We start from the raw sequence: 27,028 nt of genomic DNA, 5'->3' as shown, positions 1-27,028 counted from the left end.
ATCTGCTGACACTTTCGGGGACATGCGCTTCCAAACTTGGCCACAAGGGGGTGTATGCGCAATACCTGTGGTTTCTTAGTGCTGAACAGAAGGATGGCTCCGGCTCTGGTCAGTCACAAGAGGAGCTGGACTTGCCATGCATCAAATCAGGAGAGGAGGGCACATGAGAGACAGGAGGCTAGGTGTCTCTAGGTGTGTGAGTGACAAGGCCCAAAGGTCTCTGGTTCCACCCATCCTTAGATTGAGAGTGATATGTAAGTCGTTTGTCTGTGTGTGTGTGTGTGTGTGCACATGCGGGAAAAACTGGTGGTTGTGAGCTGTCTGATCTGAGTTTCCTTCCATATATAGTTCTGTATTTTGAATGTAAGTTTTCAGAGATTATTGAGCCAAGAGGAAGGAAAGTGAAAAAGCTTTAAAAAGGACTTAGAGCCTATGGCAAGTTGGCTTCAGCTTCAGCTTCGAACTCAGTGATCCTGAAAGATCTCTCCCTGTCCTCTCCCTGTGCCCAGAGATGTGATGGCTAATGCAAGCTTGCACAGCCAGGAAGCAAGATGAATTGAGTTTCTTGGGTCCTTGGCACAGTCAGAATTGGACTTCCCCACCCTGGTGCTGCAGGTGTGGAAGTACTGGAGTCAGGTTTACCAGAGGAAGGGGAAGCTTGTGGTGTGAGCAGCAACCTGAATAGTCAGGAAAACCACCTCATAGGCACATGCCTGACATTTGGTGTACCCTCTGATCACTCCTAGTTGTTGCTGCAGTTGGTGACTTACTGTGCTTGGTGTCTTTCCCTAAGACTGTGGGAGATAGAGGCAGCTGAGAATTCTGAAGGACAGTGCTGTGGTGGTGGCTGGTTAGGGCTGGGGGTTTGCTGTGGTCCCTGAGGTGGCCTGGAGATGATGGGTGAGTTTGTTTTGGGAGGTGCCCCTTCTCTTGCAGGGACCGAAAGGCTCCTGCTGACATGGATCTGGGGACAAGGCAGCCTGAGTTCCTTATGGCAGTTTAAGGTCTATAGAGTTCAGGGTAGATACCAAGTATACAGACAGAAACTACAATGGCCCAGTGTCCTAGGCCTGGACTGGCTTTGGAGAAGTCTGTTATGTTCATGCTATCTCCCCTGTTTCCAGAGCAGACTTTGAAGATAGTAGGTGCTCAGTGAGCACTGGTAGACTCTGGACAAATCTCTGGCCTGGAAGCCAAGGACCTGCATTTGACTACCAACAGCTGCTCACAAGAAAATCACTTTCCCCAAGACTCAATTTTCTCCTTTTCAAGAGGACCACAGGGCTAGAGCATGCAGGATGGCAATCTCACACCAGCAGAGTGTGCAGCAAGGCGTGCAGGTGCCCTGCATCTAATGGTTCAGCCAGGTTGGTAGGTGGAGACAATTTCCTGATCATCTCACAGAGACATCCGTCTCCTTCCTCCCTGGAGGACCTAGTATGGGCATTCACAGCGCTGGGCACCTGCCCTTTTGGAAGGTTCTGTGAGAAGGAGGGTCTGGAGCAAAAGATTCAATGCCTTTGCTGTCAGCTTCCTGGTATACAACCCTCCTCCCCAGCTGCTGGCGGGACAACTCTGCCAACTGTTTGCATGGGGGCGGGATGGAGAGCCAGTCTCAAGTGTGCCTGATTGCCACCTGGGAAGGCAGAACTAGGAAGGGAGAGAAGGAGGGAGATAGCATCAGGCAGTCCTGGGATCACCCGTTGACAGCTGTGGGACATTAAGCAAAATATTAAACTTCTCCCAGCCTTGGTTCCTTGCTATGTAAGGGGTGATAAATAGAATCTTTCCTGCAGGATGTCAAGAGAACTGTATGCAAAGCTGCTAGCCCAGTGCCTGGCACTTAGTAAATGCTTCATAAAAACAGTGATTACTCAAGGTTTGGACTGTCAGTGGGGCAGAAGGTCTAATTGGAAGATGTAGAGGGAGAAGAGCTGTATGAAAAGAGAGTCTCAGACCAGTGTTCACAGGGGAGAGGCTGAGCATCTGGTCCCCATTTTCCTCTCCTGGGGCTCATCCCATACACTCTCCACCCCCCGCTTCCTCCCTTTCCAAGCAGCTGTCAGGGAATCACACTCTAGAATGCAAGTTCTGTGAGAGTAATATAAGCCAGAGGTATGGCATTCCATTCAGTTGTAAAAGGAGAAAACATTTCCCTGTGAATCTTCCAGCTGCCCTCCCGAACTCCTGGCATAACCTGAGTATTGGAGGTGTACATCTAATACTCTGACCTCAGGCTAATCAACAAAGCTGGCAAGCTGGCACAGCATCAGGGTGGAGCTGGACAGCAGCCACCCACCCTCCTGCCTTACCAGCCTCTAGGCTCAGGGACAGAAACGGGTGTCCTTAATTCTCCCTTAGTCTGCTGCGATCATGCTCCACATCCAGCAGTTCAGCAGTGAGGGTACCACAAGAGATGTTTGCCCAGAGAGTTACAGCTGGAGGAAAGATGAGTGCAGATCCCGAGAGCAGACATTAAGAGGAAAAAGAGAAGAACAGCTAAACATTCTTTATGTGTTGGATACCGGGGTATTTCATCATGAGTTAACATATTTGATCATCATGACCCTCTTGTTAAATAGGTTGTCTTCTCCACTTTACAGATGAGGGAACTGAGGCACAGGTGACATAACTTGCTCAAGAATCAGCTGAGCAGCACCAACCACCATGCATTTAACCTTCTCTTTTGACTTTCTCTGGAAGTTCAGACCAAAGAGATGCATGAGGCTTATTCTTATTAGGGACTTTGAAGTGGCACCTCACCTAGAATCAGGTCAGACCAAGGCTGGAGCAGGGCATCAGGTACTTGAAAGGCCACAGCTGGCTGGGGCTGGTGGTGGAATTGAGCACCTTGGACTCCTTAGAGATTCAGAGCACAGGGGCTGTCTCAGTGCCATGAGGTTTGGCCCCAGGCCACTGGCTAGAGCAGCATGCCCCACCTCACTCTTTCGACAAATATTTGTGGTGTCCCCCACACCTGTCTCGAGCACCTTCAACCCCCGAACCCTAAAACTCTACCTCTGCCTCTGAGATGTTCTTGGTTTAATGAAAGTAGAGAATTTGTAGCTCTCTGTGAAATGACCTCTGTAGGGATAGAGAAGTGACCAGCTGTACTTGGGAAGTCCTGGAATGCTATCCAGAGATGACATTGAGCACAGGACTTGAGGTGGGGATTTAAGGGCAAGAAGAGTCTGCACAAGGACTGGGGAGTCCTTGAGAGGCTGTAGACATTTACTCCACACCCCTCGGAAAAACTGCAGCGGGCTGGGGGAGCATTTGCTGGCGGTTGGGTGGGTAAGCAGACAGCGACTGAGGACTCCACCACCCACGTGCGGCGTGTCCACTTGGGGACAGTTCGGCGCTGCTCGCCCATCCAAGCCCAGGCACAGCTGTTTTGGCGGAAGAGAATGACAACGCGGAGCGAGTCGTGGATGACAAAGGCGCACTGAAGGGCGCGCGCGTTTATGTAACCGACCTCGGCGGCGCCACGGGTCTCAGGAGGATGGCGCTCAGAGCCCGGGCATGGGGGAAGGACGGGGCGGCATTTTCTGGCAAATATCGGTGGACAGCAAAGCGACATAAGTTGGGGAAGTCCAGCGAGCTGTAAAGAGCAGGGCGTCCGCTGTCTTTCCCCAAAGCCGCTGCGGCGAACCCGGGGCTCCCTTCTCGGCTCGGCCCTTGTCCCGCCGCCCGGGATCGCTGGCTGGGTGACCTTGGGCGCCCCACCCGACCTCTCCGGGCCTCGGTCTCCCGGCCTGCGCGGCTGGCGAGGCCTTGAGAGTATCCAGGGGCTCTGCGCGCCCACGGCCTGGGGCGGGCGGCGGCCTGCGCTCCTCGCCGGCCCAGCCCACGGTGCAGCCGGGGCGGCCCGCGAGGCGGCGCGCGCCGGGCGGTTGGGCGACAGCGCGCAGGCGCGGCGCGGCGGGCGGGGCGCGGGCGCGGGGCGCTCGCGCGGCGGCTCAGAGTGCGCGGGGCGGCGCGCGGAGCGGGTCGCGGCGGAGCTCGGGGCCGGCGCCGCTGGCGGGCGAGCGGGGCTGCCTGCGTCGGGGTCTCCGCGCGCCGCGCGCCCGGCCCGAGGCCCGCCTGACCGCGCCGGTGCCCGCAGCGCGGGGCGCGTCCCGGAGGCGGCGGCTGCCCGCGCGGGCTCTCGGGCGCCTGGGGACCGGGCTGAGCGGCCGGTGCCCGCCCCGCGCCTCCGCCCGCCCGCCGGGCTCGGCCGCCTCCGCGGCGTCTGGCCGGGTCCGCGTCCCTGGGGCGCGCGCGGGTCGGGCTGCGGGGCCGCGTCCCGGGCCCGGGTGCCCGGCGAGCATGGAGGAGAAGTACCTGCCGGAGCTGATGGCGGAGAAGGACTCGCTGGACCCTTCCTTCACGCACGCCCTGCGCCTGGTGAACCAAGGTGAGGGCGCCGGTTGTCAGCTGCCCGCGGGGCTGCGGGTCGCCTAGGCAGAGGCCCGGGCTGCCGTGCGAGGACTCGGGGCGCCGCGGTGACCCGGTCGCCAGGCGTTTGGGCGGGGCCCGGGCGAAGGCGGGACGCCTGGGGAAGAGTGGCGGCGCACCTGGGGCTCGGGGAGGACGCGGGAGGCTGGGGCGTCGGGACAGGACTTGCTGGGAATCTTTGGGGACTCGGGGATACCCAGGGGAAACTTCTGGGTGGGGGCTCAGTGGGGAGGAGGTTGAATGATCTCATTGGAGGGGAGGGGGGACTCGGAACCGGCGCTCGGCTTGTCTGGGAGCTGGAGAAAGAGCTGCAGGAAAATGGAAGGACGTGAGGGGATCAGATGCAGAGGAGCGAAGGGAACAGGTGCTTGGGTTGTTAGTGAAGTTTGGGGACCTCGGAAGAGGCTTCGGGTCAGACCTCCCGCACGGGGGAGGAATGAGGCCGGGTCCCAGGGGAAGCCCAGTGCCCGGCCCGCCCTCCGGGTGCCCGGCGCAGGTGGCTGCCCTGGCGGGGCAGGCTGCGCTCCCGGGCCGCGTGCTCAGCCGGCTCGCTGGCGGCCCTCGGCGGCGGAGCGACAGCGGGCGGCGGGAGCCCTTCTGGGCTTGTCCTCCAGTCTTTGGGAAGCGCCGGGTGGGCGACCCCCTTGGCGGCTGTCTTGGGGTTCAGGCAGAGGAGCCGGTGCCGTCTGTGCCTTTCGCACACTCCGCCACACAGCGCGGTGTGACCGGCACGGGGAAGCGCCTGAGCACGGGATCCTGGGTGTACGGGGCACGCCTACCGGGACAGGGTTCCTCTGGCGTGCTCCTGCTCTGGCGCCCTGAATCCTCTGCAGGGATGGACGGTAACTTAGCCTTCCTTGCCGGGGGCAGTCCACTACTCCTGTATCTGGCATTGCCCTTCAGATGAAGATGGGCTGGCGACACTGGGCTGCTTTTCTCTGGGAAATGACAGAAATATTATCTGGTCAGATCTGTCACCATTTGCATGAATCACTCTGTGCTGTGACAGTCTATGGTCCCCTATTTAAATCGGGGCTTCTGCTCCTATTGTTGGCCCTGCCTTTTGTTGTTGTTGGAAGTGAAAGACAAGGCAGACATATTCTTGTATATGGGCACTAGATTTTGAAACTACGACCTCCGGTACCTATTGAAGCCAGTTCTACCAAGTAGAAGTAGCGCTTGAGCTGTTGACTGGTGGGGCTCATGGAGAGACTCTGGCCGTCTCCAACAATTTAAGCATATTTGGATTGTAGAACAGAAATAGGTTCATAGAGCTCTCCCATTTTATTTTCATTGAATGTTTATTCTTATTTCTTTAATAAAAAGGGCTTTTGAAAAAGCAATGGGCACAGGTTCCTGAATTAAGAGAAAAAGAATGTGAGTTTTATTCCCATGCCCTTCTGAGCAGTTCTGCAGTTAGGTTTGTACTCCTTGCTCTTTATGATTTACATATATCTTTTGTTGCCTGCTGGGCTGTCAGCCCTGTGAAAGAAATTTCTTTGTACATTGTGTGAGATCATTAGCATTAGAAATATTCTGGACAGTGGCATCAAGTGCAGTTTTCCTAATAAAGAAGCTGAATCAAAGTTACAGTATACTCAATTAAGGAACCAGTTTAACTAAAAGTGTAATGAATTATCTTACTGCAAAAGTCAGCATTATTTTCTGTGCCATGTTGCCACAGTATTTTGTTGGTAATATGGTTCACACTTCTTTTGGTTTCTCTTCTTACTAGTGATAATGGCTTCTACTTACTTTAAACTGATATTGGGGAAATGTTGCCATTTAGTGATTTGGGGGTGTTAGGCTTGATTACCTTACTTTTCATCACAAGTGTAATTCTTGTAAGAAGTGCATCTCTCCCATTTGAAGGGAGAGATGTTCCTGTTAATGCTGTTAATTTAGATGGCTTTGAACTAAATGTTTTCCTTTAAATTCTAGGCTGCTATCCAGAATGCAAAGCTCTGTCATTTAAAATATTAATTATGCTGTTACATAACTCCAAAATTACAAGTGCCTTTCTAAAGCATAGTGTCTGAAGACAGACTTTGAATGTTAGTTAGGAAAGTTTGATTTTATATCTGATGAGCATCCTGTTATTGCCTATATGAAAGGACTTTTATTCTCATTTAGCTGTGTTTTTATGTTTTCCTCTAAGGAAAGTCCTTTTTCCCCAGAAGTTATTCTTATCCCAGCATTAAATCTTATGCTGGCATTAAAAATCTTGAAGTGATGATTGGTCAGCCTTCTGAACTTTCATTTTACTGTGTTGTGACACGTAGTAGATATATTTTGCAGTTAACATCTCCAAATGGTGACACAACATTATGTTCCCTTAGTGTTTTAAAATTTCCAAGGCACTTTGACACATGCATCTAGTTCCATCTCATACTTAACATTTCTGTTAGTCAAGATATTGGTGTCTCCCAGGGAGACAGCTATATGGCTTTAGACTACCCCCAATTTGTTCCCAAACTTGTCTTTCTCTGAGGTCATTGTCCTTGTGTCTTCCTCCAAAGACAGAATGAAGCACTTTGCACATGCTAATTAAAAACCCTGTAGAAATCAGTGAAATTAATATGATTGTTCCTGGTAGACTTAACATAAGGTAAATAATGTGTGTCTTTAGGAAAACTTATCCTGAGTTTTAAAAATTTTTTCCTGTACTTGTCGTCTTTGACAAAACAAATGTTCATTAGAGCACAGGATTTTAATATCAGGTCAACAGGCGCTTTTAAATTAAAGCCTGCCTGTTACCAGTATTTTTGTTTACAAATCAGCAAATTATGGTAATGAAAATAATAAATGAGATGTAATGAGATAACAAATGAGTTATCATGTTTTGATATTCAGTATTCATAAACATCGATCAACTTTCTGGCTAAATTATTTTTTCCTAATAATCTTTACGTAAGACTTGAGCTGGATGATGGATGACATCAAGAGATGTGCTCTTATTCAGTATAGGTTGACCTTTTTACTTTTCCCAGATTCGTGTTTCATGATGGGCATTAGTTACTGATTTTATTTTTATTTCTCAGGATAACTGGTTCTCTTCTACCTCCCTTAAATATTGAATTTGTTTCTCTAACAAAAATTTAATGTTTACCTGATGCTAAAATGGAATCAAAGCAAATAGGTTTTGGTATTCTGTGTCCACTGCCTGCCTCCCAGGGCACCCCTGACCCAGGTGCCTATAGGGTGAATTGACATTGTGTCTCTTGCTAAGGAGGTTCATTGGAGATGAGAATATTGTTGCGTAGGAGTATTGTCTGCTAGTAGGAGTTGTGCTGACTCTTACTAAAAACATCTGAAGAAATGTCTATGCATTGTAATTTAATCCAACTCTTCAGTATTGGTTTGGATGGTTTTCAATCCAAGCCAAGTAACCATTAAATAAGATGACATAACACTGTTTTAATTATCTGATGTAATATATGGTTGGTAGCTCATTCCCTGCCAAGTCACATTTAGTTTTGGTTACAGGAGGAAGTGTGGTCTATTTTTGTTCAGATTCATAAAGTTCTTTGTTGGTATTTCAAAATAAGTTTTTTTTTTTTTTTAACATTACATCTCAAGTGCTAGGATATATGTGGGGCATTCAGATGTATAAAGGGGAAATGCATAAACATAGGAATGCACATGCTATAAGACACAGTGGCTTAACATTTTATTTTGGGAGATCCCTTTGGAAAACAATTTTGATTTGCCTGAATGTTGTCAGCCTAGTAAAGCAAGGAGAATCTCCAAATTGTGTTTGAGTGGGATGCCTTCATGCTATGATGTGTGATTCTGTGCTGCATCCAGAGGGGGGTGTGGTTAGATGTTAATTGTTTTTCTTCTGTTATCAGTTTTATATTTTTAATTTTTTTGCTATGTTTTTGTAAGAAAATAGATATGATGACTCAGTTTTAGGTAGTCCATTTCTGAGTTTTATATAGTGTATTATTAGTGAAGGTGAGTTACAGTGTTTTGGCGTTTGGACATTAATTATGTGTTTATGGATAGCTTTCCATGCTGGGCTTTTGTGCTGGTCCTGGAGGTAGAGAGGGAAAGCAGTCTCTGCTTCTGAGAAAGTGTCATCCTCTCTGTGATAGGGGAGGAGCTTCATGTTTATAGGTACTTTCTTTCCTAAGGAACATCTTATTAATCCTTTAATTGTTTATATGAGAAATTGGTGTGACGTGGGAATTCTTGTTAAATTCTGTGTTGAATTTTCGTTATTTCCATCAAGTTGCCCTTCTGAAATATTTAGTGGCCAGATAATTTGTATTTAACTGAGATAGTTTATGGACATGTCTGAGCACTTTTCTAACCCTGCCATGTTTCTAATCTTAATACTTGTAACAGCCCAGAATGGAGAGGCGTGTGGCCAGCGTTTGTTTCAGTGGTAGAAAACAAGACTGACAATTAGAGTGACATGCCCAAGGTGGCATGCTTATAAAACGTCAGTGCACAGGTGCAGTCTCTGTTGTTCATTTCCCTGTGCCGTCCAACCCAGGGAGGTCTACATGTGAAGTTACTAGTCAGATCGTGGTGATGGAGTTAGCCACAGGAGGAGAATGAAAGAAAACCTTGGGCGCTTCATGATGAGCAGTTTGTGCTTTGCTCCTGGTCTTGCCAGATTGCAAGGTAAATGATACAGCATCCATATTTATACTTAGCTCCTCACATTGCTGCTTTTCTTCTGACCGCTTCCTTTTCTCTGTAATGGGTTGCACTGCCTATTTTCTGGTGTCGCCTGGCACCCAGGGCTTAAGTCTCCTGTGGTATGGTTCTTGACACACTGTTTGGATCTCTCTGTCTGCACTGGGAGGAAGCGCCTGGTCTAACATCTCTGTGTGAAAGCCTAGTCTTGTGAATAGAACTCCAGTCTTCTTTCCTCTGTTGTTTTTAATTGTCACAAACATAGGGGAATTAGAGTCTATATGGGATTCAGCAATCAGTCAAGAGCCTTATGCCAGAACATTTTAGAGCACCGGAACTGGGGCTGGAATGTAATATTTAACAGCTGTGCACATATATCAGTGAAAGGATTTGAATGAAAGGCACTTAACTGTGGTACAACCATAGGGGTCCTTTTCTATAAGATAATGAGAAGATATTGTCAGACCTGCTTTGAATCAGATGTTTATTTACTTTTATTCTTTAAACAATTTAAAAAAAAAATTGTTTTAATTATACTTTTATTCTTTCTTGAGGAACTTGTTAAGCCATTGCCCTCTAGTACAATTAGCTCTTCTTCCCTTTTAAACCCATAGTGAAATTTTATTTATTTATTTATTTGACAGAGTAAAAGCCAGATTTTGGAAGCCCTTGTCACATGCTAAGTAAGCCTTTTTATGAATTGAAGGAGTTAATCTGCAATGTCAGACGCTAAACAGAAACCCAAAGCCAGAGAAACAATTGAAATTGGAAGTTTAATGCCAAGGGCGATGTGGATATCAAAAGACCCCTTTGCCTGTTGTCCAGTCCTCACTGAGCAAAGAGAGAATGGCTTCCATTTTTTAGTAAAAGTAAAAGTAGGGTCTTTCTCAGCATTGGGGATAATGATTATAATAAAAGCTATCACAGGGAGGGCCTCTCCTGTGCTAGGTGTAGTCTCGCAAGGTAGGTGGCTTTAGTTCCTGCCAGCTTCCTTTATTTTTTTCAAATGAGGCATCTAAGGCTCAGAAATGTAAGGTAACTTGCTTAGTCAAGGTGCACAGCTTGTAAGTAGTCAGGCTGAAATTTTAAATCAATTCTAGAGTGTTCTGATAGGATACTTTAATAAAAGAGATGAAAGGATATTGTACTCAACATTGTTTGTTTTTAAATAAAAGTTTCATTGTAGTAGAAAGCCATTAGGAATTTCCACAGTTCGTGATGAATCTTTAAAAAAGGTTTCTGAAAATGTGTTTTACCAAAAAGGCAAGCTCACTGTTTTTCTTGTGCTCTCCAGCAATATTTTCCAGTCTTCAGCAGGCATGCCAGGTAATGGTTTTTAATTATGTATGTATTTCAGTGGTCAAAGAGAAAAATAGAAAAACATCCTTGATATATCAAGAACTATGTAATGTTTTGAACAGCCAACAATAAAAAATTAAAAAAAAAAAAAAAAAAAAGAAAAACATCCTGTATAGAACGTTTGTGAGTGAAATTCTTGCTAAGGGTCTGTTTACCTTGAGGGAATCTCTCAGAGGCACAGAACCCTTTGTAGTTTAATACCTTATCATGGAAATGGTTGAGAATATATCAGAGATTTATAGTCAGTTTATGGTATATTTAGAAATTCTCCATCCTCTGAAAATAGACTCAAAAAATGTCAACATACAAGAGCAAATAATTCCTGCAAATAATGGTTTTTGGCTCTCTAGAAGGGACATTAGGCTTAAATGTACTTGCTTTATAATTGCTAATAATATTAGCTACCATTTATCAAGAGCTTTGCATGCTTTATGTATAGTCTTTCATTTAATTCTTTCCGCACTCTTAAAAGTGTAAATCATTTTATCTTATTTTGCAGATGAGAGAACTGAGGTCAGAAAGATCAAATAATTCACCCAACATCACACAGCTAGCAAGGGGTGAACCAGGATTCAGATCCTCACCTGCTTAACTTTATGCAATATACCTGTGAGCACCAGGTAGTGGTGGAAACTTTCTGATTTCATGTGTTTGGTTTTTGTGGGGAATTCTGATAACACAGTTCTTCAGGTTAACTTCCTAGTAATGGACTGGTGAGCAGTACAGATTGCATATTGTACAGAGGGACAGACCCTGGCATGGCAAGGGACAGAAACTTTTTGACCAGGGCCCACATGGAGAATCTGGGGAATGGAATTTACTTGGGGGAAAAGCCTTGCTTAACAAGGAATAAATGTAAGAAGTGCCACGTGATTGCAGGAGGTGACAACTTTCTAGTCTGTGCAAGTTAGTTTCGTGGAGCCTTAGTTTTACCATGAGTAAGATTGAGGGTCTGGTGTCTCTTTCTGAGGCTGCTTTTCAGACATATGCACAGCATCTAACACATCATAGGTATTTAGTGAACATTACTTGCTATTTTATAGAGTGCCCTGAGGCAGGTGTTAGGAGTATTGGCACCACTTCCCAGACATAAAGTGTATTTTAATAATACAGAAATCGTCTAGTTGTAATTCTTGGAGTAATTTTATGATGTTAGAATAATTTTATTTTCCTATCCTGGAAATATTGAAGAATAAATCCCTTATTTAGGAAGTTTGTTTCATTTATATCAAAATGAGCAGCATCTCTGATTGATTTTTATTATCCCGCTAAAGAGACAGCACCTGAAGCTTCAGTTAGCAAGTGGAGTTTCATCAGCAGTTGTATGATTACAAAGCTCAAAGCCTGTCTGGACACTTAGCAGCCTCTACAAGCACAGGGTGTCTTACTCTGAATTTTTAAGCTGTAAATTTCTATACTTTTTTTTAAAAAAATTTCTTTATTATTCACCAATCAGCCTCTGCTACTCTTTGAGGGTTTTTAAAGGTGTACCTGGCAATTATTGGTGTTTTTCCTTAGTTTGATAAAGGGGGTGAGTATGAGACAGCAACCTTTTGAACTTTCTTTTTGGTATAAGTCTTACACTTGGGGTCACTGTTGGCTTGAGTGCCCACTGAGAAATTCCTCCGAAGGAGAGGAGAAGGGGACTTTGGCATGCTTTCCTCCTCAGCTTGCGATGCTGTTCACACCCGGGTGCTCTGCCTTTCCTCCACTAGATGGCGCTCCACATAGCCAGGAGACCCTCTCCATCCACTGCAGGAGCTGCTCCTGTATAGAAGCAGATCCTGATCAGCCAGCTTGCCTTGTGTTGGATTCCATGCATTGTACTCATCTTTCATATTCGTTGTGGAAAGCCATGACATTTTAATTTTGTAAGTACTGACTTGAGTTCCTGAGGTGTGCTGTGCACTGTTGCTAGATTCCTTTTCACCCATTTCTGCAGTTTGGTTCTTGTGACAGTCGTGTGAAGTTACTGTTGTTTTCATTCTACTGATAAAGAAATGGTGCTTAGAGGGTTATATTACTTGTTCAAGGTCATGGAGCTAACTTAGAGGGGTCACTGTTACCTAAAGAAAAAACATTCTCAAATATGTTAGGGTAGTCTAACTTATGGCTACCGGCTTTGTAATATGATTTTTGGAGGGAAAATTATAATACTCACTATTAATTTGCATTGGACTGTATGTCAAAATCTTTGGTTTGTTTAAGGATGCAACAGTAGTAACAAAAGTTTGGTCAGCTGGTGTGGAAAGCCCTGCTTCCTGCCTTCTGTTGTCTGCTGACTTGACTGCTAGTGGGCTAAGGGACTTGTCTGTATCTAAACCAGGAAAAAGTTTGGATAGAGCCATCATTCTGTTTTCATTAATTTTTTACCAGGGAAGAAGAAGGGATCACTGGATCGAGAATCCACAGGACTTTAAAAGTTTCATTCATTTATGCAACTGTTACTTGTTGAACTTGAATATTTAACACTTCCAACTTTAACTGTTACTTTACTTCTGCATCAGTGACTTTACTTCTCTAAGCTGCTTTCCCACGCTGCACATGGCAGTGATGCCCACCTCATGGCTCGCCATTGAGGTGAAGTGACACTGATATCTAATGAGAATATGATATTATCACACATTTCTCTTCCTCATGTCCTCTTTTATATCTGAATTTCATACTTCAGCTCATGGTTAGCTACCAGTGCCATAGATTATCTGTTTTGTTTTTCTTTTCTTTTTAGGCTTGGATTCTCTACCATCTGTGCCTCCTCTGTCTTCTGTACTTTGTTTTCAGTTCGAGTGACTCAGAATACAAACAAATCTAACACTTAGAAACATCCCTTTTACCATTTGCTTGCCTACTATGTGCAAGCCATGGTTAATTGAAAATAATACTGAACTCAGATTCAGACTATTTGCTAAAGAATAATAATAATACAGTTTTATGATAGAAAACATGAGTTTGTATTTCAGCTCTGCCACGTCTTGGTATCGTGATGTTGGTTGCATTAACCCTTTTCAGCCTGTTTCATGTCTGCAAAATAGTGATAAAAAGTTAGTAACAAAGAGTGAATTCCTTTGGATTTTCATGCCATTCAGTGGTGTGAAGGGTAGTTTGGTGACATGCCTGGCATGTAATAGCTACGTGGTGAAGAGCTGCTGCTGTTGTTTTCTTCAGCATGTTTTATCAAAAAAAAAATCGTGATCCAGCGGTGGACACAAACATGTCTGCAGGACAGTTTTAAGAGTGTTAAGTGCCAAGCTAGAAGAGACGTGGAGAGTGGGGGCTCAGAGTGGGGTCTGGGCCTGCCAGGAGCAAGATGGCTTTCTTCTTCAGCGAGAGTTACCTGGAGGCAGAACTTCTGCAGGGCAGGCAGCCAACCTGGGCAGCAGCAGGTCACTCGCTGGCTCCTGCAGAACACTGGCTTTGTCTCTCCTGTCTCCATGACTCTTCAAGGTCCTCCTTCTTGTGGTGTATTGTAGGTATTCATCTGTTTCCTTCCTTCCCTCCCATTTTTAAGACCTTTATTCTTTATTTCTTCTTGGTGTTAATTTTTTGGGGGCAAGTGGTACCAGGGATTGAATCAAGGGGCTCTTAACCACTGAGCCACATCCCCAGCCTTTTCATTTTTTATTTTGAGACAGGGCCTCACTAAATTGCTGAGGCTGGTTTGAACTCGTGATCCTCCTGCCTCATCCTCCCTAGCTGCTGGGATTACAGGAGTGCGCCACTGCACCTGGTGGCTTGAAAGTTTTATAATTTTAAACTTAGAGAAGAATTAGAAGAGCAGTGCTCAGCACCCCTCACAGCCATCTGTCTGGATTTGCCAGTTTACACGGCCACATCTGCCTTGGCATCCCTCTGTGTGTGTGTGTGTGTGTGTGTGTATTCTCATGACTTGGGTGAGAGGAGGGAACAAGTATTAGGTTTCTTTACCCACTACGTACTTACATACCACAGTGTTTATTTCCTAAAAATAAGGGCCTTTTTCTTCATAACCATAGTGTGATTATCAAATTAAGAAGTTGAGCAGCAACAAAGCACCATTAGGTACTGTCCGCATGCTGAGGTCGCCTGCTATCCCCTCCCCTTTCAGGTCCAGTGCAGGGCCACGTGTTGTATGCAGTTGTCAGATCCCCTTGGGTTTCCGTGAACGACTCCTCTGTTGTCCTTTGCCTTCCGTGACAGGCATTTCAGAACTACCCAGGCCAGGTTTTGTGGAATGTCTCTTGGGTTGGGTGGTCTGATGTCTCCTGTTCTGCACTCTGGGCAGGGATGCTGCAGAGGAGAGGTCCTTCTCAGAACGACCTACCAGGGCACATGGTGTCAGTGTCACTTCTCCTGTTACTGGTGGTCAGTTTGGTCAGTTGGTCACTCTGGTGCCAGAATAGCTCCACTCTAAAGTAGCTGGTTTCTTTTGTGATGAATTAGCACTTTCTTGGAGAGATACCTTGAGACAGGGAAAACTCTGTTCCTCATTAAAGTCTCTCACAAATTCTATCAGCTCTTAGTTACTGCTGCTTCCCTGAAACATCGTTGTTACCCCGTGTTTATAAAATGGCAGTTTCTAACTCATTCATTTCACCTCCCTTCATTTTTATTGGTTGGCTTTCTGCTGACAGGAGACCTCTTTCTCTTTTCTCTCCTTTCTCTCCTTCCTTCCCTTCCTCCTGTTTATCGATCACCTATCTTGTGTGTATTAGGAATTCATGGATCCTCTTTTTAATTCAATGGGTTATAATCCTTTATTATCACTATATAAGTTGATGCTCAGATTGTCCCAGATTTGGCCACTAGGGCCTTATCTCTGGCTCCTGTGTTCTTTGACAGGATCACCTCACACACTTGAGCACAGTTAGTCTTCTGGATGAATGGGTTCTGCGTCTGTGTATTCAACCAACAGTAGATCCAAAATACTTGGGGAAAAATTAGGTCTTTATTAAACATGTACAGACTTTATTTTTATTCTCTAAATAACAAAGTATGACAATATTTATGTAATATTTACATTTTATGAGGTTTTATAAGTAACACAGAGATGATTTAAAGGATGTGGGAGGTTGCATAGGTTATGTATAAATATAGATACTATCTTATATAAGAACTGAGTATCTGTGGAGTCTGGTATTTTGGGGCAGTTCAGGAAGCCATCTTTTAAGGATACCAGAGAGTTCTGTATTTTTAATTTTTCAAATTTTGTTTTACTTTCTAAGAACATTTTGTTCTAGGGCTCTATGCTCTGCCCAGGCTCTAGAGTCAACTCTTTCTTCCTTGGTAGATGCCAGGTTATTTTAGAATGGAATATTGTTTATACACCAAGGTCTGGGCGGCTGGAGTATGTCTGATTCCAGGCCGTTTATTCGGACATCAGATAGCAGGGGTGTGACTGGCAGGTCTCCACTGTCTCTGTGCTTAGCTCTTAGCCTAGAGCCAGAAGCTTTCTTGGTCAAGGTTAAGGAGTAAATATTCTGGGGGTGTACACTGTATTCAGTATCTACCTGTATAGTAGAAAATGAGCTATAGTCACTATATAAATGAATGAGTGTGTTTGTGTTCTGATAAAATTTGAACCTAAACAAGCAGCATGCTGGCTTTGGCCCTGACTGAGCCTGCCTACCCCACCCTGCTCTCAGAGACTAAGAACAAGGTTTGAGTACTGAATTGGTAAAATCTTGTTTTATCAGTGCTGTCTACAATAGGGGCATAATAAAAATACTATAATGGTATTTATGAGCTCTTGCTAGTATAGACCATTCATTTCTCTTTTAAAAGTGTTTTGGTCATCAGTTTCTTGTGACTTGTCAATTTACTAAGGTCTTTATTTATAAGATGAAAGTCTTTTAAAAGTATAATATGCAAAGTAATGATGAGAAAAAAATAAGTTCATAAACTCACCAGGGCATTTTTGTTGCCACGATAGAAAGTTGCCCATTGTTCGGAATGCCTGCCTGGAGGAAGAGCTGTGTGTGCAGACTGGCACCTGCCCCTCCTGGGGTCTGGTATCAGGCGCTTTCCTGCAGCCTCAGCTGGAAGACCGGGCTCCAGCGTCAGTCAAGTGATCGTGTGAAAAATGTCAAAATCATACTCCTTTTATTGTCACAGGATAGATTTGTTTCTTCACGATTTTTCTCATGTAATTTCTTGCTCTAACTTATTCAGAAAAGGACTCCTTTACAGCAGTGGCAGAAGGATTTCATCAGGGAGTGCTCCTGTTCTCAGAGAAGAGTGTCCCTGGGAATGGCCACCTCTTGGTGATGCCTGCTACCAGCCCTTGAGGTGCTGATGGACACGGACAAAGAAACCAAGACCTGGTGCGTTGCAGCAGATGGCTGCAGTGCCACGTCAAGATGCAGTTAGTTGTGCAGCTGTGCCAGCTTGGGGTCTCTGGTGATTCAAAAGCAAGTTAGGCTTTTAATGGTCACTTATATATATTTTCTTTAATTCCAGAAATGTGGGGCTGTTTGAAACTTGTTGGTGAGCAGTGTTTCTGTGTGTCACGGGCTGTGGTGCATACTAGAGACAGCAGGATGCATCTTTGGCCCTTTAAAATCCAGAGAAGTGGTCTCAAAGGTCTGTGTGGCAGGACAATTCATGTTCCTGGGGGAGAGAGAGCAGGCTCCTTCTTCTGCTTTGATTTTGTCTTCTAGGTCTTGAGGTGCCTTATGAGATTTTGCCTTGTTTGGTAAGTTTTACTGTTTTTTTTTTTTTTTTTAATTTTTACTATTTAATTTTGAAAACAGGGAAGTTACAAAACTTGCTGGTAATAATGATTTATGTAGACAAAGCACAGGCATGTGCCGTAAATTTCACATCAGCCTTTCCTCAGCAGAACCCAAGCAGGCCACACAGGTGCCCCACGTGGCTTGGTGCACTGGATGCCACCCACACAAATCACAGCAAGTGTGGCTGGATTGAGGGAGCAACACAAGGACCCCAGGGGTCTTGTGTTTATGTAAAGTACTAAGGAACTTATTCTTCAGCATCTGTCTCTCTAAGAGAGACATGGAGAAAGGAGTTTCTCCTCTTTTGGACACAAGGCTTACCAGTTAGTATACCCCTAATTCAGGCAAGAGGGACGTGTAATCCCCCACCCTGTATTTATGCAGTCTACAATAATTCAGAAGACCGGGGCAAGAAGAAAGAAGTTACATGATTTGGTAATGCTCTGTAGGATTCTGGATGGTTCTGTCAGAGCTTTCTTTTCTGCCCTGGGCAGGGTCCCCATCCTCAAATGGTGTGTGACTTGGTGATGAGCTCAGCAAGCTTCAGGTCCTTTGCCTGCACACATCACGGGATATGTGCAAAGTGCCTGACATCTTGTTCAGTACTCAAAAGTCGGTCACTTCTTTCCCCAGGTCATTAGGCCAGAGGACACATGTCTTGCTTCCCTCCTCTTGGAGCCCAGCACAGAGCACTGGCCACAGAGTGGATGCTCCTCAGGTTCTTGGGCACTTGGAAGAGTGCACATGAATTCCCCACTTGTCCACACAGTTTTACTCCCAATAAAAGGGCTGGTGGCAGAAAGGAGTTTTGTGTGGTCGAGAGTGAGCCATAAGGTGGAAGGGGAGCATGATCTGTGGTTACGACTTCAGATTCCTGGGGTGCCTCTGGGAGGAAAGCTTTAGGGTGGATGTTTCTCCAGGCTCCTCAGACTGGAGCAGTGTTGGGTTCTTGGTGAGGACCACGTGCTTATCCTGGGTAGTGCTGGAACACAGGGCTGGGTAATCCTTCGCCCCTGCTTAAAGTGTTCTCAGCATGAAGTAGCCAAATTAAAAGACATTTTTATTGCAGAGTGGTAAGTGCTGTCACAAAGACAAGCCCGTAGTGTTCTGTGGCCCTGCTTAAGAGCTGTGCACTATTCCAGTTGGGGGAGGAAGAGGGACTTAGGAATGACTCCTGATGTAGTAGTGAAACACCCTGGGCACCAGAGTGATGCAGCTATGATTTGAGGAGGTTCACTTCTCATAGCCCCTTTCCCAGCATTGCTGAGACTGCAGGACTGTGGGTCCTGGTGCAGAATGTGTGGTGCCTGTGCTGCTCTTGTCCCGCTCTGCATTCCCAGGACCTGGTGCAGTGCCGTCCTCTTGGCCTCCATCTTTGCGTTTGTCCCACTCCACCATGGTGCTTTGCTGGGAGCTGCTTCTCCCATGGAAACCCAGGCCCCCGACAGGCTGGAACTCTGACTTGTAATCTTTGGTTCACTCTGCAGTGCTTAGTACTTAGAGTCAGCCTGGGAGTTAGTGGGCACTCCCCCAGTGTTTGTGGAACAAATAGCAAGTTAATCTAAGTTTCTTCCTTTGGATTAGGGCAATGGATTCATTCTCCTTGGATGGTTTGGTAAAGAAAAACTGAAAAAGAATATTTGCCTTTTATTTGAGTTTCCAACCTATTGACTTTGAGGAGAGATCTGCCATTCTCAGACAAGTATGCTGGGCTGTGGGTCTGAGCCCCGAACTTTGTGGGTGGTCACCCCTGCTGCCTCTCTGAGCTCCCACGTCCTAGCTCATAAAGAGGCATGATTCCAACTACCTTCCAGACCTGTGGTGAGCATTTAGCAACATGCTTCAAGACATTAACCACATCCTCAGCTCCTGAGAGCTGGACTTGGACTGGCTGCTAGATCTCCTGTGCCCAGAACTACGCCTGGCTTATGATAGATGCTCAGTATTTGTTGAATGAGCAATGTATGTGAGGGCACCTTTGTTTGGAGTATAAGGTGAAAGCAGAAAGAGGTTTAGAAATGGGCAAGAGAGGTAGGCAGGAGCCAGAATGCAAAGGGCCTTGTGGATGGCTAAGGAGTGAGAGTGTAGTTTAGGATCTGGAAACATGGTTGAAGAGTGCAGTGCAGGGGACTGATATGGTCAGCTTTGGGTTTTTGAAAATATCATTTGGGATGCCGAACAATCAGGTTGAAAAGGTTTTAAAATGTGTGAGTTCAGTTACATATGTGGTCTTTCTGGAATTTACTTTCACTGAAAGGCACCATCCTGTATTTGAAGCCCTGGTTGAGGATGAGCTCACCCAGGGAGCATATGGGGTCAAAAGAGAAAAGTTCAAGGGAAAGAATCCTTGCAGCCATATGAACGTTGAAGTGTTTGTTGGGCAAACGAAAAGAAATCCTTAGTCATTTTTTTAGTGAGTTAAGTGACTTCATAAAGAGTGTGTGACCCCAGCGTGGTAGCACACACCTGGACTCCCAGGTACTTGGGAGACTGAGGCAAGAGGATTGCAAGTTTGAGGCAGCCTCAGCAATTTAGCAAAACCCTGTCTCAATTTAGTAAAATAGGAAGTGCGGGGATGTGGCTCAGTGGTAAAGTGCTTGTGTAGCATGCACAAGTCCCTGGGTTCAGTCCTTAGTACTGCAAAATAAAAAGCAATTGAACAAAAGTGTGTGACCCTGCCAGTGTAAATTACACTAAAAATTGTTTGTTTTAAAAGTTTTTTTTCTTTCTCTTTTGCTGATATATTTCTCTTTTTAAGTAGGAAACTTGAATTTTATGATTCCAGTTATGCTGAGGCAAAGTAGGATCTCTGCATGCTCTTTTTTTATCATGATTATCCAGTCACATAAATTGTGCAGTTAGTGACTTTCACTGTGATGTTTCCATGCACATATATACTATGCACCGAATTGCATCCACCCTCTATTTCTTCCCAATCCTTTGATACAAAGAGCTCAGGATATGGGGGAGACTTCTCATAGGCTTGACAGCTTCTGACAGCTTCTCTTCACCAGTGAACACAGGCCTTCCAATCTGACTTGGAGTTGGGTTCACACATTCCTGGACATTAAAATGACATGCTCTGTGGCTGCTGGTCCTCACTAGCGTGTCCCTGAGGAAATTGATTCGTTCCTTGTGAATGTTGTTGATTGGTTGGTTGCATCTCAGCTGATTGTGTTGGCCCCATATCTCCAGGTCCTGGAACAAGGGCCATGTCATGATTGACAGGGTCCCTGGCAGTGTGTATAGAGTGTAGGGACAGCATTCTAGACTGGTAGACACTTGTCATTATCGAAGGTCTTTTGGCTGCAAGCTTTTTGAAGTTCAATTGCAGCAGAAGACTCCCCAGCTCCCTTCAGGTAGGGCTCAGCGAGGGAGCAGACCCCACTGTCTGCTTCACGCTGCTGCTCTCTAGGGTTACTTCCTAGTTCTAGGTCACTTTTCAGAAGATAGCTTTTTAGCCTCTTGTCTACTCTGATGTGGAAGCCACCCTGTAGTATCCTGGCCCAGCGTGTGGTGGTCCAGAAACGTCCATGAGTGTGTCTTTAGTTCCTTCTTATTTGTGGTGATGTTAGGTTTTGGGGAGGAGGGGAACATCAGGGATTCTTGTTATCTTTAATAGACTTGACCAAATTACTGATGAGTTTTTAGTTCCTTTGCCTTTAGACCATAGGAGTTAGTAAATTGTTAGTTCATAGTTAACAGTCTCATAGTTCATATAATGCAGTTTCAGGTTGACAGTTTCTGCTTGAATAGCTGGTAAAAGATGCCTTTTCAGGATACTTTTGCCATCTGTTTGAGAAACATCAATAATAAACTTTTCTACCTACCTTGACTTGGAGTCCTTACTCAGAAAATACTGGTCTTAACTGTTTTCACATTCATATAAAGAAAACAGTGTGTTTTTGATTAATCAAAGACATGATATTCAGAATAGATTCCAAACTACAGACTTTGCTTTGAGTTCTTTAATGGTCATTTTGTGCTGCTATATCAAAATACTTGAGACTGAATAACCTATGAAGTAAAGAGATATATGGCTCATGACTCTGGTAGCTGGAGAACCTAACCAGCCTGGTGCCAGCATCCTGCTGAGGATCTCTTGACTATGTCACAACATGGGGAAGTAGAAAGGGAATCCACTACATGCCGAGGGGCTAAGTGCTTGCAGTGGCCTTGCTTTAGAACAGACCACGCTAAGCTTAAGAGAACTAATGCAATCACAGTACGCCTAACGCACTCCAGAGAGGTGGCGTGGATCTCTTCGTAGTGGAGCCCATGATCCAGTCAATCATCTTCCACTATCCCGCTACCAAGAAAAAAAGAAAAAGGTTTCTACAACATCAGTACTCCCACATTGGGGCCTAAGTTCTAGAACTTGAGCCTTTGGAAGACAAAAACATAACCCAAATTGCAATAAACCTGACTTGCAGTGTGCTTCAAGCTGCCCGATGTCCATGTTGGTGTCCCATGTAGCTTCTGATAACCCATAGTATCAAGAACTTCTGGGCTGTGAATTATTTAACACTGTTGGTCTAGAATGTTCATGACTCAGTTTATATATCATGTTACATCCTCTAAGTTGTTTATGGAAAAGACCTGGAATCAAGCACCGTTAGGAAAAAAATAAATCACACCTTAATTTCAGTTGAGTAAGAAGTGATCTTCTCAAGAAGATCAAGCATCTATCTAGAGGGAACATTTCATTTTTTAAAAAATTTTTATATTCAGATGGTCTTTGATACCCATTAAAATAAATGGAACTGAAGTCAGGTGTGTGGTGCATACTTGTAATCCCAGTGACTCAGGAGGCTGAGACAGGAATATGGCAAGTTTGAGGCCAGCCTGGGCAACTTAGTGAGACCCTGTCTCAAAATAAAAAATAAAAAATAAAAAGGGATGGAGATGGAATTCAGTAGTAGAGCACTCCTGACTTCAATCCCTAGTCCCAATAACAAATAAATAAGAGACTAAAATGCTGGGAGAGCGATTGGTTTCTTTGCACACCATCACAAATTGTCTCAAGTCTAGTAGCTTTATCATCTTATAGTCTGGGACATAAGAAGTCTGCGGAGCATCAAGGTGTAGACACAGCTCTGTTCCTCTCTGGAGGCTCTGGGGAGCATTTTCCCTGGGCTCTCCTTGCTTCTGGAAGCTGCCCACAGGAGTGGGCCTGTGGCCTTTCCTCTCTGCAGAGCTGCAACGCCGACTGCTGTGTCCTTCCTGGGCTGCACCTCTCTATTCCGTCTGCTCTTTCTCTCCCATTTTTGAGGTCCTGTGACTACCCTGGGCTCACCTGGGTAATTCTGGATGATCTTTCCATCTCAGGGCCAGCTGACCAGCAGGTTTAGCTCCTTTCTGCCCTGCAACTCGATATTCCTGGGCTCTGGAGATTAGGGCACACATGTCTTTGAGGGGAGCCATTGTTCTGCTGATCACAGAGACTTGGGGCCTGTATCTGGAACCTGTGTTTATCCAGTGTCTGCTGTATCTGCAGCCTGGTTTTAGAGATTTTCATGCGCTATGTTATTTCAAATTATACATCAGGGGTCTTGGATACATTAAATGATTTGTCACTGTCACATAATCACTACTAATAATGAGCTATGATTTGTGGAGTTTTTGCTGAGCATCATACATTGTGCCAGGGGGTTTATAGACCGTGTTTTTTCTAATCCTCAGTATAGCCCTCTGAGATGAATGACATAAATTTCATTTACAGGTGAGAAAACAGGCTCTCCTGGAAGTTGTGACTGGCCTGATGTCACTGGGCTAGCTTGTAACCGAATACTGTGGACACTATCAGTCCCATTTCCAGATCCACATTCTTTCTGTTGAATTACAGGGGATTAAGAGGTAATTTCTCTTGCCTCCTATTTCACAGTGAGGTTTTGTCTGGATATGTTCTGAGTATCTGTCAGAGTATTTGTTGAAGGGTGTTTGGTATCAAATATAAAGTGTCAGGTAGTTTATCAGCCAACTGGGTTGCTTTTCTCCTTTTTTTCCTACCCTTTATCATTTCTCCTTTTTGTTTTTAATTTTTTTTTCAGTTGTCAGTGGATATTTATTTCTATATGTGGTGCTGAGAATCGAACCCTACGCTTCACACATATTAGACAAGCACTCTACTACTGAGCTGTGACCCCAGCCGCCATTCTGTTTTTTAGATGCTGATAGACCATATCAGCCTTAGTGAATATTTATAGTGCTTATCCTCAGTTACTGCTCTTGTTTTCCCCCCAAATATTCTCATCTACTCTTAATGTGCTGCTGTCTGTGAAGAGTAAATCGGCATCCTTAACTTCAAGGAGAATCTCATCTATGAAATACTGCAAGTTGAAAGCTTCCCTGACAAACCAGCTCTGCGTTTCTGCCCTGCTCTCTATGTGGTGCTGGGGCATGGCACTTGGCTTTCTCAGCCCCTGTAGGTTACATCACTGTCTCCACTGAGTAGATGGGACCCTGAGCATCAGAAGTGCTAAGACTTCCTCAGGCTACCTAGTGTAAAGATGAGTGAGAACTTCAGTTTGTATTCATTTTGCTTTAAAGCTGTGTGGTTCGTGGCTTTAATAATTTCTTACATTAAATGGGTAAACAAGCTATAAAAGAATAAGATGGTAGATGGCATTAAAGATGACTGTAGATCAAGTGTTGGAAGTCAGGGACTGTTTGCCAGGTGACTTACACCAGTGGTCAGTAAAGTGGAAGCTGAAGAGAGGATGATTGTGTTAGGCTGTGGCAGTAAGCTATGACTTACAAAGGAGAAGACATTGTGTACTAATGTTCACGTCTCTTGTCCTGGGATATTCCACCATAAGAAATAAAACATATAGTGATGTCATTGGTAGCTACCATTTATTGCACATACAATTCCAAAATTTGTTTTTCTGTTTTTAGTACAATATTTTATTTAATCTATACCACAGGTTTATTCAGATAGATATCAATACCCCCATTTTATAGATAATGAAACTGATGCTTTAGGGTTTACTAATATGCAGCAGATCAAATTAAAACCAAGCTGTTTTGACCTCAAGACTTGTGTTCTTTAGCCCTGAAGGGTGTATCTTATTTTCTGATTTGGGCTTGTTCATGTTTTGGTGATTTTCCCCTCCCGTAGCATTTTTAGACATCAAGTCCTTCTCTTCTCTCCTCCTGTCTGTAACCCCCATCCCATTTAAAAGAAGGACCAAACTTGGTGGGTTTCTCTATTGTAGTGTTGTATTTACTTGTTAAGTATCTCAGCCCTGGCCCAGGTCTGCAAGATGTTGTTATTTTTATGGGCCAGCTCTTCTTTTACAGGAAGTATGTGGCACAATGGTCAGACCTGTCTGAAAACACCTTCTGAAACCAGTGATTGTTGTGGTTGGCTTGTGGTGCAGCAGGAAGCCCAGCAGTACCTGAGGGATGGCAGGGTGGCTGGAAAGGCAGTTCCTGGTGGGTCTGAGCTGCTGTGCTGACTGAGGTTGCCTTGCTGTTAGTGGTAAAGTGCTGTCCAGGCTGCTGGGTAGAGGGATTATCTGTACTTTGGTTCCTTTGAAACTAGTCAGTCTTTGGAAGTGAGTAGTCTGGAGCACTGAGTTGGAGCCACATTCTGAGTTCAGGCACTGCTTGGCTTTTCCTATGTGACTGTGCCTGCCCTGCCTCTGCCACCCACCTGCACTTGCCTCATGCTGCCTCCAGAGCTGGGCATGTTCTTCCAGACGCCCGAGGCTTCGAAACAGTGGATGTGTGAAGACTTCACGGCAAGCTCACTCTCTCCATACCTGGAGCTGCCAGGATTCTGACTCTGGGCCTGTACTGGACACTTGTAGACATATTTTGGAGCATAAATGTGGGACTGCAGTTTGTGTTGATGTAAGATGACTTTGAATGTCCACTGTTTGGGGAAGATGGTATTGCAGGTGATTAAGAATGAGGCTTAAAACTGTCTCATCATCCCCACTTTATTAGCTGTGTGTCCTGATGCAAATAACTTTAGCCCTCCTTGTCTTAATTTCCTTATTTGAGGTAAAATGAAGCCTGTAGTAAAAATAATCACCTCAAAGTGTTGCTGTAAAGGTTAAGTGTGTGACATGTGTGAAGCAGTCACTGATACAGGTAGTAGCAGTCAGTACAGTCAGCCATCACCACGGTTCTCCAGTTGGGATTTGTTAATGCTGTGCTGGGAGCCTGAAGACGGTAGCATACAGTTGGTTCCTGACTGGAGAAACTCCAGTCACTGGGGAGTGTGCAGAAGACTTGCATGTGCGGGTAGAAAGTGCCGTGTGCACCACACCCCTGCCCTCCTCCTCGGCTGCCCTCTGTGCTCAGCTCACTTCTCCTCAGGAAGGACTCTGTGGTCATCTGACATATAATCCATTAATCATCTGTCCCCAGAGACCATACACTCTATGGAAACAGTGCTTTCTTATTGCTGTGTCCCCAGTAACTGAAACAGTGACCCACATGTAAGAGGTGTTTTAAAAGATACTGCGTGAGGCAATGCTGGAAGTGCTCTGGGTCACTGAGGAGAAAAGCGTGACCTCCCTTGGACAAGACAGGAGAGCTCCTGAGGGCGAGTGTGCTGCTCACCTTGGACTGTCTGCAGCGAGAAGAGCAGAGGGAGAGACACAAGTCTGGCAGGCCTGAGGGGAGGGGTCGTGCCTGCCCACAGAGATCCTGTGGGGGCTCATTTACACAGAGCTTGTAGGAACTCTTTGTTTTGGTCTCTTTTTATCAATCTTATATTTTCATCTAGACTCTTGCTTTGCTTTTTGCAGGAAACTTATTTTTTAAAAATGTAAGATTTTATAGAATAGCTTCAACTTTTTGCATAAATTGATTTTTAAAATACCAGCTATTGCTTGGAGCTATATTTAAGCGTAAATAGGATGAAATAGTGATAAGGATAATGCAGATGATGGTGATGGTATTTACAGGCACTTTATAGGGCTTCCACCAGACTGCTCTCGCATGGTATTGTACTTGACCCTCTTAATGCACTATTTGGTATTTGGGATTGATTGGCATCTCTTGTTTCTATATGTTTTTCATTTTGCCTAGGCCTTGAAAACACATCGTTTAGGACTGAGGGTATAGCTCAGAGGTAGGGCACTTACTTCATTAAAGACCTTGGCTCCTCTTTGTTATGACTTAGCTAGGCCTGGGTCTAGAAGATACAGAGTAGCACCCTGGGTATTGTGCCTGTGCCCTCTTAGCTTTCTACTCATGCGCAGGGGGTGCTCTCAGCCTGACTCCCTCAAGGACTGAGAAGCAGAATTGAAAACAGGTCAATGGAGTGGCGGCCTGCGAGCCCAAGTCCCTTTCCAGGACCATCTGCAGTCCTTTGTTTTCCTTTCTTCAGGCACGATCCCTTCTCCAGATGGAAGCTCTATGAGGACACAGACCTTGTGTTATTTACTTCTGATCCCAGGCTGCCAAAGCATTGCTGGACATGCCCCAAATACTCAACAAACCTTTTGTGTGAAAGAACTAAATAGGTCTGATTTTATTTATAGTAGTCCATTTTCCTTGACCCTTAATGAGTTCCTGTTTGTGGATAGAGGGGAGATGGGGGAGGTTTACTGACAGCTCCAAAAATCAGAGCTTTGCTAGGAGGCAGGGCAGATATTGTCTTCATTTTCTAAATGAGAAGACCAGGGTTCAGAGAGGCAGGTAAGTGGCAGAAATGCTTTCAGAACCCAGGTCTATAGAATGCTTCTTCATCTTCATCAGAAAGGACTATTAGTAGTTGTTGTTTCCATGAAATATGTGCACATTTAGATATGCAGGTCTTGTATGTCCTCTTCCAGTTGCTTTCAATGCATTAACACAGTTTGAATAACAATGGTAGTGTTTATCTATGTGGCATGCATTGATCTAAAATTGGTGTA

The 27,028-nt window shown here is 45.1% G+C and overlaps 1 protein-coding gene across 4 annotated transcripts in view; it reads left to right on the top strand.

The window, feature by feature from the left end:
* The first annotated feature begins 4,240 nt into the window (after positions 1–4,240).
* The window catches only part of Khdrbs3 (KH RNA binding domain containing, signal transduction associated 3), a 178,299-nt gene continuing 155,511 nt past the window's right edge, over positions 4,241–27,028 (top strand). For 2 of the 4 annotated variants that reach the window (XR_009227193.1, XM_046449199.2), the window contains exon 1: positions 4,241–4,396. Coding sequence is in view for 3 of the 4 variants with exons in the window: in XM_046449199.2 (XP_046305155.1) it covers positions 4,309–4,396 (88 nt within the window). In the remaining variant the exon portion in view is untranslated. Of the gene's footprint in view, positions 4,397–4,717; positions 4,802–5,015; positions 5,280–27,028 lie in introns of those variants that run through there. The other 2 variants (XM_046449200.2, XM_058580868.1) reach the window with 2 other exon arrangements.

This window comes from Marmota monax, unplaced genomic scaffold (assembly GCF_021218885.2).
Source record: "Marmota monax isolate L192 unplaced genomic scaffold, Marmota_monax_Labrador192_F-V1.1 WCK01_AAM20220418_F8-fsc00073, whole genome shotgun sequence".
NCBI lineage: Eukaryota > Metazoa > Chordata > Mammalia > Rodentia > Sciuridae > Marmota > Marmota monax.
This window is presented reverse-complemented; position numbering and strand designations above follow the sequence as displayed.